Source organism: Amblyraja radiata, chromosome 9, assembly GCF_010909765.2.
Source record: "Amblyraja radiata isolate CabotCenter1 chromosome 9, sAmbRad1.1.pri, whole genome shotgun sequence".
Lineage (NCBI taxonomy): Eukaryota > Metazoa > Chordata > Chondrichthyes > Rajiformes > Rajidae > Amblyraja > Amblyraja radiata.
Genome location: NC_045964.1, coordinates 4690700 through 4703166, shown reverse-complemented (window position 1 = coordinate 4703166; position 12467 = coordinate 4690700). Strand labels below are relative to the sequence as shown.

Here is a 12467-nt window from a genome sequence, read left to right as displayed (position 1 = left end):
TGACTAAGAGCTGGAGTAGACCTAAAAAACAATACTTTAGCTTAAGTTTTGTTTTTGCTATTTGTGCGAAACATATAATAAATTTATATTGGAAAAAAGATCTTGAAACAAAATGCATTCTACTCCTGTCCCTTTTTTAAAAAAAGGCAAAAATCAACGATGATAACAAAAATTAAAGTTCTGAAATTGAAATGATAGGAAAATAAAAAATATCAAATTTAGCATTTAAATCATTCTATACTTAGTACTTTGGCAATAATTCCAGCAGAAACTTATCCTCATGCAAGAAATGCAATTTTTCAGAGCTTTTAAAAAAAAAAAATATTTTTAAACAACTGCCATGAATTTACCTTTGGACAAGTCAAAATCTTGGCCTATTTTTGCACTGCTAGAAAATCCAAACATCATCAGGCAATGCTCGATCAACGTTGCTCCATAGGCTTTAAAATGAAAGACAAGTGATGGTCAGGAAATTTCATCGATTTGAAGTCACCAGAAAAGCATTGCATTTTTCAAAATCTATTCTGAACGGCAGCTTTGATTCACTTTGACCTCAAGTATTGAAATAAACCAATAATGCTACTGACTGCAAAGAAATTTCATAGAGACACCGTGACATGTGAATAGTTGGGAATGGAAGGGTAGGCTGAAATTAAGCCTTTTCATTAAATACGGCCACTCAGTGGAAACATATCTGAAAATCTCTGTACCATTACAAATATCAATAAACAAGAATTACAAGTGATAATTGGTTCAATGTTAAACTCACTTTTTTTTCCATAAACCTCCCTATTGACTAGCATTCCCCCCCCCCCCCCCCCCCCCATTTCTGGTTCCATTTGCCATTCACCTTTCCATTAACGGCTCCTGATCACCTTTCTTAGTTGATCAGGTGATGCAGTTATTCACCCACACCTCCTCCAACCTCCTCTATTCTAGTTTGTGCTCTCGATGCAGCTTCCACCAAATGCAGACTCTGCAACCTCTTTGCCAAGCTCCTGCACTCTAACTGCTGTGGTCATGCGGCTCTCCCGGTTGCCAGCCACCGATGACCCACACCCTCTTCTGTCCCTTTCTCTCTCCTCCTGTCTAACCTGGTCCTTTTTCATGCCCCCCCCCCTCCAACCTTACCCTGCAGTCTCAAACCACCGGTTTCTTTTCCTCCTCGCTTGCTCATCTCACACTGAATCCCTTTCCCCTTCCCTGCATTGCTCATTCCTCCCCTACCTCTCTTGTTCCCATCTGCCACAATCAGCTCCATTCAGTTCCATTTTTCACCTTCCTTGTCTATCTGCAGCCTTTAGTTCTCCACATCGTCTCTCAGCCTCTGTTGCTATCTCCACCTTTCCCTCCCACAACTGCTTGTTATCTGCCAGTCAGTTCCCCCTGATATGTATCCACCTATCGCTTGCTAGTTCTTGTTGCACACCAGCCCCCCCCCCCCCACCACATCCTTACACTGACTACTTTCACCCTTACTCTTTCATTTAGACCCAAAACATTGACTGTCCATTTCCTGCCACAGATGCTGCTGACCCACTGTTCCTCCAGTTGCTCCACTTTTTTTGCTACAGATTCCTGCATCTGCAGTCTCTTTTGCAAGATGATCCTTTTACATTCCCCTTTCTTCATTCTTCTCCCTGTTTGCCTGCTTATTCAAAAACTGCTAAAATCTCCTACTTCGTCCACTTCTGCTAAAAGCTCTTTGGTATGTAATTTCTCCGCATATGCTTTTTGACCTTCTGAGTATTTCCAAATATTGTGTTCTTAGATTTCCAGCCTTACAATATTTTAAATGTGTGTCAGTAATATTTACAACGGGTATATTTTCCTCAATTTTATTCCAGTTCTTTCAGTAATTTATCACTATTAAATATGTTGTATAACTAAAGGGGCTGTCCCACTGCGGCGACCTAATCCGAGAGTTCAGAAGTTTGCCCTCGACTCATACTCGCAGCATGGTCGGCACGAGGTCCTAGGAGGTCTTTGTAACTCTCCTCCATGCTCGAGAGTAGTCCCCGCGTCCTCGAGACCTCTGCTAGATCGCGGCGTTTTTTCCAACATGCTGAAAAATGCCCGCGAGTAAAATAAGGTCGCCATGGAAAAAATCTATGTTTTTTTTACTCGTAGGTTTAGTCAAGGTAGGTCGTAATAGGTCGGCATGTTAATCGTAGGTAATCGAGGATAGTCGAAGGTAATCAAAGGTAGTCGAAGGTAGTCATAGATAGTCTTCAACATAGTCGAAGGGAGGTCGAAGGAGGTTGTCTTCACTCTCCACTATTCGGTGTCCAATTTTACCAAAGCTAGTTGAAGCTGGTCTTCAACATAGTCGAAGGAGGTCTTCAACATGACACTTTTTCAAATTCTCCTAAACTCTTCTAAACTCGCCAATTAGGTCGCCGCAGTGGGACAGGCCCTTTAAAATACCATAAAGAAATTCTTCAATTACCTAATGGTTAATTACCTTACTTACCCAGGTGGGGATTGAGAATTTTCTTAATTTGTTCTCCTTGTGGTGTATTCGCCAAAAATTCGGATAGCCTATGAAGAATTGGAAATTTCAGCATTTATGAAAAGCTAGAATTGCGGCAATGTTAAAATTAAGGGGCAGAACTTAGGATGAGGTTGAGATCACCTGCCCTTGTACCATGTCATTTCTTTTTGTAAAAAAACATTTCTAATGGTCTCAGGCAAGCTTTTTTACTGAGACCAGTTCCAGCACATCAGATGGACCGGGACAAATGAGCACAACTGGCCAACTGTACTCAGAAAATGGCTTTGTCAGGCAGTGCCTCGCTAGCCAACAGATGTGCTACTGAAAACAAACTTTTAACATATTCAAAAACATCAAGGAATTATTTTAAATAAATGTTAAAATACTGACTTTTTTAAATAAAATGAATCCACATAAAATTATCTATTTGCTGGGAAATCTACAGAAATTTCTAGTGCTCTACTGAATTCCACAGGGCTTCAATAATAGTAACACAAAAAAGAACCAGTGGTACAGGCAGCACTGCAGAAGATATTGAATAAGAACAATTTATTTTCAGGGATCAAGTCAAAGGTCCAAATGTTACATTTAGTGTCAGTCATAGAATTATGCAGCAATAGACAATAGACAATAGGTGCAGGAGTAGGCCATTTGGCCCTTCGAGCCAGCACCGCCATTCAATGTGATCATGGCTGATCATCCCCAATCCCCAGGTTCCTGCCTTCTCCCCATATCCCCTGACTCCGCTATTTTTAAGAGCCCCATCTAGCTCTCTCTTGAAAGCAATAATACAGGCCCTTCAGCCTAAATGATCCGTTCCAACCAAGTTAACTATCTGAGCTAATTCTATTTAGCTGCATTGGCCTATACCCCTCTAAACCTTTCCTATCCATGCACCTATCCAAATATCTTTTAAATGTAGTAATTGTTCCCATCTCTACTTCCCACGAATACTCTCTTGAACTTCTATAAATGTATGGTAGAGAGCATATTGACTGGTTGCATTGCAGCTGGTTCGGCAATTTAATCGCCCAGGAACGAAGATTACAAAAAGTGATGGACACTGCCTGGTCCATCATTGGTTCCAAGCCCCCACTCCCTCATCTTTACTAAGGACGTTCAGTCACTCTACACCCCCCCCCCCCCCCCCCCCCACCACCAGGAAGGCCTCCGTTTCTTCCTCGACTGCAGAACCATCCAATTTCCCTCTACTAACACTCTACTCTGTGTCCAAGATGGCTGCCGTGAAGAGAGAGTGGACGCTGGCACGCTTTGGCTGCCGCTGCTCTCTCTTCACACTGTGTTTTTGATTTTCTGTTTTTGGATTGAATTCTGTTTTTAATTTGTGTCATTGTGATGTCTTTAATTACTTGTTTTACTCCGATTATATGTTTTTATTCCGATTACTATGTAAGGTGTCCTTGAGATGTATGAAAGGCGCCCATTAAATAAAATTTATTATTATTATTATTACTCCGCCTAGGTCCTCACCCTCAACAACCTCCTTTGACTCCTCCCACTTCCTCCAAGTCCAAGGTGTAGCTATGGGCACCCGCATGGGCCCCAGCTATGCCTGCCTCTTTGTAGGGTACGCTGAACAATCCCTGTTCCAGGCGTACACTGGCCCTATCTCCGAACTCTATATCCGTTACATTGATGACTGCATCGGTGCTACCTCCTGCACCCATGCAGAACTCATGGACTTCATCAACTTCACCACCAATTTTCATCCTGCACTCAAAGTTACTTGGACCAACTCAGACACCTCACTCCCCTTTCTTGATCTCAGTCTCCATCACAGGAAATAGATTAATGACTGACGTCTATTACAAACCCACTGACTCACACAACTATCTCGACTACACTTCTTCACACCCTACTTCCTGCAAAGACTCTATCCCAACTCCCAATTCCTCTGTCTACGCCGCACCTGCGCCCAAGATGAGGTGTTCATTACCAGGATATCCGAAATGTCCTCATTCTTTAGGGAATGGGGGTTCCCTTCTCCCATCATAGACGAGGCCCTCACTCGTGACTCCTTGGTACCCCGCAGCTCAGCCCTTGCTCCACCTCCCCCTAGTCACAGAAGAAACAGAGTTCCCCTAGTCCTTCCCTTCCACCCCATCAGCTATCGCATCCACACATGATCCTCTGAAATTTCCGCCACGTTCAACGGGACCCCTCCACTAGCCACATTGTCCCCATCTCCACCCCTTTCCACCCTCCGCGACTCCCTGATTAACTCATCCCTTCCCACCCAAGGTACCTTTCCCTGCAACTGCAGAAGATGCAACACCTGTCATTATACCTCCTCCCTCGATTCTGTCCAGGGACCCCGACAGTCCTTTCAGATTAGGCAGAGGTTCACCTGCACCTCCTCCAACTGCATCCGTTGTTCGTCAATGCTTCTAAGGGTCCTGCAATTTACAATATATTTCCTCTTGCACTTGACCTCCACTTGATCAAATTTCACAACTGTCTGGATTAAACTCCATCTGCCATTTGTTTACCCACATTTCCAACGGTGGACTGGGCGATTGTTTTGTGGAACACCTTCGCTCAGCCCGCCTGATCCCCTTGTTGCCGGACACTTTAATTCTCCTTCCCATTCCTACACAGACCTTTTTGTCCCAGGTCTCCTCCATTGTCACAGTGACGCTAAAAGCAAATTGGAGGAACAGCATCTCATATTTTGCTTGGGCAGCTTACTGCCCAGTGGTATGAAACTTAATTTCTCTCACTTCAGGTAGTCCTCTCCCTCTATCCCTCCCCCACCCAAGTCGCACTAGCTTCTCGTTTTCACCCTACAAATAGCTAACAATAGCCTGTTTCCTTTATCATCATTACTTTTTTGCATATCTTTTATTCATTGTTCTTTATCTCTCCACATCATCGTCTATATCTCTCGTTTCCCTTATCCCTAACCAGTCTGAATAATGGTCTCGACCCAAAACGTCACCCATTCCTTCTCTCCAGAGATGCTGCCTGTCCCGCTGAGTTACTCCAGCTTTTTGTGTCGTAGAGTGCTACGGGTACTGATCTCCCCACCTTCGAAGGGATGAATTCAAAATTGGCCAGTGGCGGAAGAGTGTTATTCTGATTGGAGACCCGTGGCCACTGGGACCTCTATTGTTTGCGATAAGTGTATGTGTGTGGGCTGATTAACAATTTTGTAGAAGACACCAAAACTGGCAGAGCTGTGGATAGGAAGGAAGGCTGTTAAAGGATTCAGCACCATATAGAGCTGTTGGAAATGTGGGTAAAGAAATGGCAGATGGAGTTTAATCCAGACAGTTGTGAAACTTGGTCAAGTGGAGGTCAAGTGCAAGAGGAAATATATAGTAAATTGCAGAACCTTAGAAGCATTGACGAATATACTTGGCATTCAAGTATTTAGCTCGCTGAATTACATCACAAGTGGATAGAGTGCTAGAAAGGCGTACAACATACTTGTCTTCATTGGAAGGGGTCCTGAGTATAACCATCGGGAAATCATTTTGCAGCAGTATAAAATTCTATATCCGGCATGTTTGTGTGTAGTTCTATTCGCCACATTACAAGACGGATAAAGTGGCATTGAAAAGGGTGCAGACGAGGTGAACCAGGATGTTACCTGATAACAGAATATTGACTATATGGAAAGGTTGAGCAAACTTGGATTGGCTTCTCTCAAGTGTTGGAGGCTGAGGAGCAACCTCACAGAAGTATATAAAATGATGAGAGGCATAGTCATGGTAAATAGTCACAGACATTTTCTTTGGGTATACATGATAAATTCTAGAAGCTTTAAAGTGAGATTGTAAAAGTTTAACGGAGAATTACAAGACAAGTTTTTACTCAGAGTGGTAGGTGCCTGGAATGCAGTGTGGGAAAGTGGTGGAAGTAGTTATAACAGCAACACATAAAAGACATTTAGGCGGACACAGAGCAGTGAGGAATGTAGACCATGTGGTCCTTTTGCTTGGGTAGTTCACACCCCAGCGGTATGAACATCGACTTCTCCAATTTCAGGTAGTCCTTGCTTTCTCCCTCCATCCCCTCCCCTTCCCAGCTCTCACAAGCCTACTATCTCCGCCTCTTCCTTTCTTCCCCCCCCACCGACATCAGTTTGAAGAAGGGTCTCGACCCGAAACGTCGCCTATTCCTTCTCTCCATAGATGCTGCCTCACCTGCTGAGTTTCTCCAGCATTTTTGTCTACCATCGATTTTTCCAGCACCTGCAGTTCTTTCTTAACGTTAATCCCTACTCTTTGTTTCCTGTCTGCCAACCAATTTTTTATCCATGTCAATACCCTACCCCCAATACCATGTGCTCTAATGTTGCCCACTAATCTCCTGTGTGGGACCTTATCAAAGACTTTCTGAAAATCCAGATGCACTACATCCACTGGCTCGCCCTCATGCATTTTACTTGTCACATCCTCAAAAATTTTCAGATTTGTCAAGCATGATTTCCCCTTCATAAATCCATGCTGACTTGGATCGATCCTGCTATCCAAATGCGTGGCTATTACATCCACAATCATAGACTTTTATTTTAGATCGTCAGTTTTGACTAATGTGTGTGATGACAGTACCTCTCCAGCGATAGCAAAGGCTCTGGTCCTTTAGCATTATCCACGGGATATCGTTCACGAACTGCTAATTTCACATCTAGTACCTCATTGGTGCGGAAACGCAAGAGATTTAGAATTGTGTATTCGCAGTCAGTGAGAATTATGTTACCCTGCAAATACATTGGTGCAAAATGTTAAGATTTAATTTTCAAGCAGAAATAGATGCAAATATCTTTTAAACAATAAGATATAAGAACAGGACAACTTGTAAATTTGAAAATTGATGAATAAAAAACCTTGCACTCTGTCACTGTAAAAAGCAGAGGCAAACCAATGGAAATAAATACCAGGGTTTACTTGGCATCTTCTATTGTTTTGCTAACCTGATCTCTAGAATCTCAGTTATTGCATTCAGAAATTTATTTTCATACATGGCATTCCTATTTTTCCCTTCCACATAATTTTATTTTGCACTTATTTATGTTAAGCTTCATATCATAGTATGTACAATAGTCGAAGAGGTGCTGGATATGTATGAAGATAGATAAATCTCCAGGCCTGATCAGGTTTATCCATGGACAAAATAGAAAGCTTGAGGAAAAAATGGTGGGAGTCCAGGCTGAGATACACAACTTATCATTAGCTACAGGTGAAGTGCCAGATGACTGGAGGGTGGCCTTTATTTAAGAACTGCAGAGAAAAAGCGGGGAGATAGTGTCTCACAAATTTGATTGCATTTTTTAAGAAGTAAGCAAGGAGGTTGATGGGGGCACGGCTGTAAAAAGTAGTCTAATGGATTTCAGCAAGGTCTTTGATAAGGTTCCTCATGGCAGACTGCTCTGGAAGGTTAGATCGCATGAGATTCAGGGAGAGCTAGTTATCTAGACAGTAGAAAAAGGTTTGACAATAGAAGGAAAAAAAACAATTTCCTACAAATAGTGCATTAATCTGTGCATTATTAAATTGGCACATAGATAATTGATTGCTTACCAATAAAATAGGAAAGTAAGATTACTGAGGCAAACAATGAGGTTATGAGCCAAGGAAAATAATACTAAAATTCTAGAAAATATTAAGCTGAAGAATAATACATGCACAAAAGCAATTTTCATTGGCAAAAATAGCCCGGAGAGGGCATTTAGAAGGTACTAAAAAAATAATTCAGATTAAAATGGAAACTATGCCAACCACCCAGTTTTATTCAATCTTGTGTGGAAAAAGTTGAGAATTTATACTCTTTGACAAACGTTGTTTAAAGAGATTATAAGTGTATCCCAAGTTCAATAAAAAACATAAAAGATGAATATTCTATCCATTCTTCCTGGGCACTTGTTTCCATGAAGAAAATACATTTAATACTGCTGACCACTCAAAGCAGTCAAAAATATTTTAATGACATTTCTTTTGAAAGCAAAGTGACTTTTTCTTGTAACTTACTCGGTCATACAGTTCAATAATTAAATGGTAAGCTGCTTGATCAGACCCAAACTGAAAGTCCACAATTCTATCCACACCAAGTTGCTTCATGTAGATCAATCTTCGTGACTTTAGATGTTTACGACACTGCAATCAAAGCAAAAATCGCATCAGTTTTAATGTAAATTTGACAAGCTGGCTGAGTGGTTAAGGCAATGCTAACCAATGTTGTCTGCTCGCGTGGGTTCAAATCCCATCCTCATCGGGCCGGCGCCATTTTATCTGACAAATACTTCCCCCATTCTTTACTCTTTTTTTGAGTGTATTCATGTCTTATATATTTCTCTTTATTTATTTATTTATTTATTTAATTTATTTATTTATTAGAAATAGACATATTATAAAATGTAGTTACATATTATAGTAAAAAGAACTTTTCATATACATCAGTCATACATTATTAAAATTTTCCATTATCAATTACTTCTGCTTCTAGTGTTTTTATTTTTTATAGAAAGAGGGAAAAAGAAAGGGTAGAAAGTTACAAATAAAAAAGAAAGCAAAAAAAAAACACAACAGAAAAACAAGGGAGGTGGAATGGGTTACCTGTAATACATCAATGGAGATAGGTTCGTAGGTTATAAAATATAGTTTTTCATCTATTCCTGAGTTCAAGTTTCAGCTGGGTCCTCGTGCTGTGCCAATCTATCCCTTCAGATAGTTAATGAATGGAGCCCAAATTTTATGGAAAAGATCTTGTTTGTCCATTAAGACAAGTCTAATTCTTTCTAAGTATAGGGTCTCCGACATTTCCGTAATCCACATTTTAATTGTGGGGGTTGTAGGGCCTTTCCAAAATTTTAATATTAATTTTTTTCCGGTTATTATACTGTAATTGAGGAAATTTCTTTGGTTTGTTGTGAGTGTTAAGCTTTGTTCTGATATTCCAAGTATTATTAATTTTATGTCTGGGTCCAGTTTTGTATTAATAACTTCTGAAGTTATTTCAAAAATATCAGTCCAGAAATGTTTAAGTTTTATACAGTTTGCAAACGTATGTGTTAAATTAGCCTCTAAATGTAGACATTTATCACAAATAGGAGAGATTTGTGGGAAGATTCTATTTAGTTTTATTTTAGAGAAGTGTAGTCTATGTAAGACCTTGAATTGTATTAAAGTGTGTCTGGCATTTAATGAACATTGATGTATTTGTTGTAAACTTTCGTCCCACATATCTTTCGTGATAGGATGACCTATTTCATTTTCCCATTTGTATCTATATGGTTCGGTCGGTGGTACCTCGTTATCTAGTAGGGTGTTATAAATATAAGCTATTAGTTTTTCAGTATTAGGATGCTTGTTCAGACATTCATCAAGAATTTCTGATTCCCTATTCCTATAGAATATATTTTATACATTTTTTTGAGCACACAAAATAAAAGCTTTTCACTGTTTCTCGGTAGCCGAGACATTAATAAACTAAACTCATCAAGCTATTTATTGACCAGGTTTGAGACACATGGAAGGAAAGACTTTTTTATTCCAATTGAGTCATCAGAACCCAAGAAGCAAGGGCAAATTCTGCACCTTCATAAAGTTCCAGGGTACACACAGAAACATAGATATACAATTTGCATTTTAAGAATCTATTAGGGAGTAACGTAGAAGCATTTCATGATTATTTTCACCTTCATTGCAAAGCCAGAGGGCATCATATGTTTTGGCCATTCGAACTCTGTTGTATGGATCCGGATGCCAGATTCTAGCAAAAGAACAGCTTTTGATTCCGGCCTGTGACGATACGTAAAAAATAGAGAGAACACAAACAAACAAATTTAATATATTATGAGATGATAAATTAACATATTTCTCTCTTAACTCTAGTATACAATTCTAGTTGAATCTTAAACCAAATACTAAATTATTTGAACTTGGATAATAGTATTTTAACATTATATTCCTTTTGTCCAGATCAATAGAAAGCACGTTCTAAAGTACATGGGAAGCCAACATATTTGCATTTGAAACTCGCTCAAATCCGATGCGCAAAACAAATATAAAACTAAAGAAATAAGTTGGTTGCTAAGTAGTGAAATACTTCTCTGTAAAGTTCTATTGGGTTTACAATAATCTTTCTGCAACAGTTGACACAGTAATATGGCCTAGATGATGGTGCCTGTGCCATGTATATCTCACCCAGAGGGCCTCTCACGAGCACAATGTATTTGGGATTGTAGATTATTGTAGATGAGGCACCTGTTCTAATTTGGTGCTGAATTCAAGAGCCAATTCCCTTATCTAAGTGCAAACCTCAGTACAAGTAGGTGAAGTTGAGCAGTGAAACTAATCCAAACAGATTCTGCTTCACAGACTTTAAATTCAAGATCTCTGCGTTTGTTGTACATGTGCAGAACCCCAAGAGCTGCTTCCATTTAGCACTAAGAATCCACACTATATATTGCGGCACCAGACTGAAACAAAGTACTTGACCAGGAATTGAAACTGACATTGCCAGCGCTCTCTTCTTTGATTGTGCCTTGATGCAGGAGCACGTATACTATCAAGTGGCTGAAATCAGGAAGGTTGGCAAGATAAAATTAAGCTTTCAAGGGCATGGGAAGATGCTACGGAAAATAATGCCATTAAGCTGGAAAGAATATAGAAAAGATTTATGATAATGTTGCCAGGACTCGTGGGCCTGAGCGACAGGAACAGGGTGGGCAGGTTAGGACTTTGTTCATTGGAGTACAGAAAGTTGAGGGGTGATCTTATAAAGACGTATAAAATCATGGGGGGAACAGACACTTAAGGGCCTGTCCCACTTACGCGACTTTTTCGGCGACTGCTGGCACCCGCCATGGGTCGCCGAAAATTTTCAACATGTTGAAAATTCAGCGGCGACCAGAAAGACGCTACGACTCTTTGGGTGACTAGGAGACTACTCACGACCGTACAGGCGACACCCTGGTGAAGCCTGTATGGTCGTGAGTAGTCGCAAAAGAGTCGTACCTTGTTCTGGTCGCCGCTGGATTTTCAACATATGACGGGTGCCGGCAATCAGCGAAAAAGTTGCGTAAGTGGAACAGGCCTTATTATCTTTTTCCTAGGGTAGGGGAATCAAGAACTAAAGGGCATAGGTGAGAAGGGAAAGATTTAATAGGAACCTGAAGGGTAACTTTTTCACACAGCGGTTATACCTTTGCTTAAGTGCTTATTTCGATAACATTAAATATTTTGATGAGTCTCTGTCTCCAACAATCCCTCAGGCAGTTAAAAATATCTTCCTCGAAGCCTATAAAGTGGTTATATGGAACAAGCTGTCAGAGGAAATAATTGAGTAGGAAAGTGTTGATGTGGGTTTAAACCGAAGACAGAAAAAGCTGGAAGAAGGGTCTCGATCCGAAACGTCACCCATTCCTTTTCTCCAGAGATGCTGTCTGACCCGCTGAGTTACTCCAGCCTTTTGTGTCTATCTTCAGAGGAAATAATTGAGACAGGTATAATAACAATATTTAAAAGGTACACGGATAGGAAAGGTTTGGAGCGATATAGACCAGGCACTGGCTACTGGGACTTGCTTTGATGGGGCATCTTGGTCACAAGGATGAGTTGGGCCAAAGAGTCTGTTTCCATGTTGTATGACTCTGGCATTCCCAGTGAAAAGAATTGACACATGAAAAGATACACATCCAAAATTGAGGGGTATAGATTAGGTAGATAGTAAGAAACTTACTCCATAACAGAGATGTCCAAAACTGGAGGCCAAAGGTAGACAATAAGGGGCAGAAGGTTTAGAAGGCTTCGAGGAAGATATTTTTAACTGCCTGAGGGATTGTTGGAGACAGAGACTCATCAAAATATTTAATGTTATCGAAATAAGCACTTAAGCAAAGGTATAGAAAGCTAAGGACTACGTTCAGGTAAATGGGATTTATATGGATGGGAGATTGATGCTGGACATGAACATGGTGGGTCAAAGGACCTAGTTCTGTGCTGTGTGA

General features: G+C 40.5%; 1 protein-coding gene across 2 annotated transcripts in view; it reads right to left on the bottom strand.

Moving 5' to 3' along the window:
* The window catches only part of nemf (nuclear export mediator factor), a 62012-nt gene that overhangs the window by 45057 nt on the left and 4488 nt on the right, over positions 1 to 12467 (bottom strand). For both annotated transcript variants that reach the window (XM_033026538.1, XM_033026537.1), the window contains exons 3-7: positions 10155 to 10257; positions 8488 to 8613; positions 7072 to 7220; positions 2474 to 2541; positions 351 to 440 (exon numbers count right to left, since the gene is read on the bottom strand). In XM_033026538.1, coding sequence (XP_032882429.1) covers positions 351 to 440; positions 2474 to 2541; positions 7072 to 7220; positions 8488 to 8613; positions 10155 to 10257 — 536 coding nt within the window. The remainder of the gene's footprint in view (positions 1 to 350; positions 441 to 2473; positions 2542 to 7071; positions 7221 to 8487; positions 8614 to 10154; positions 10258 to 12467) is intronic.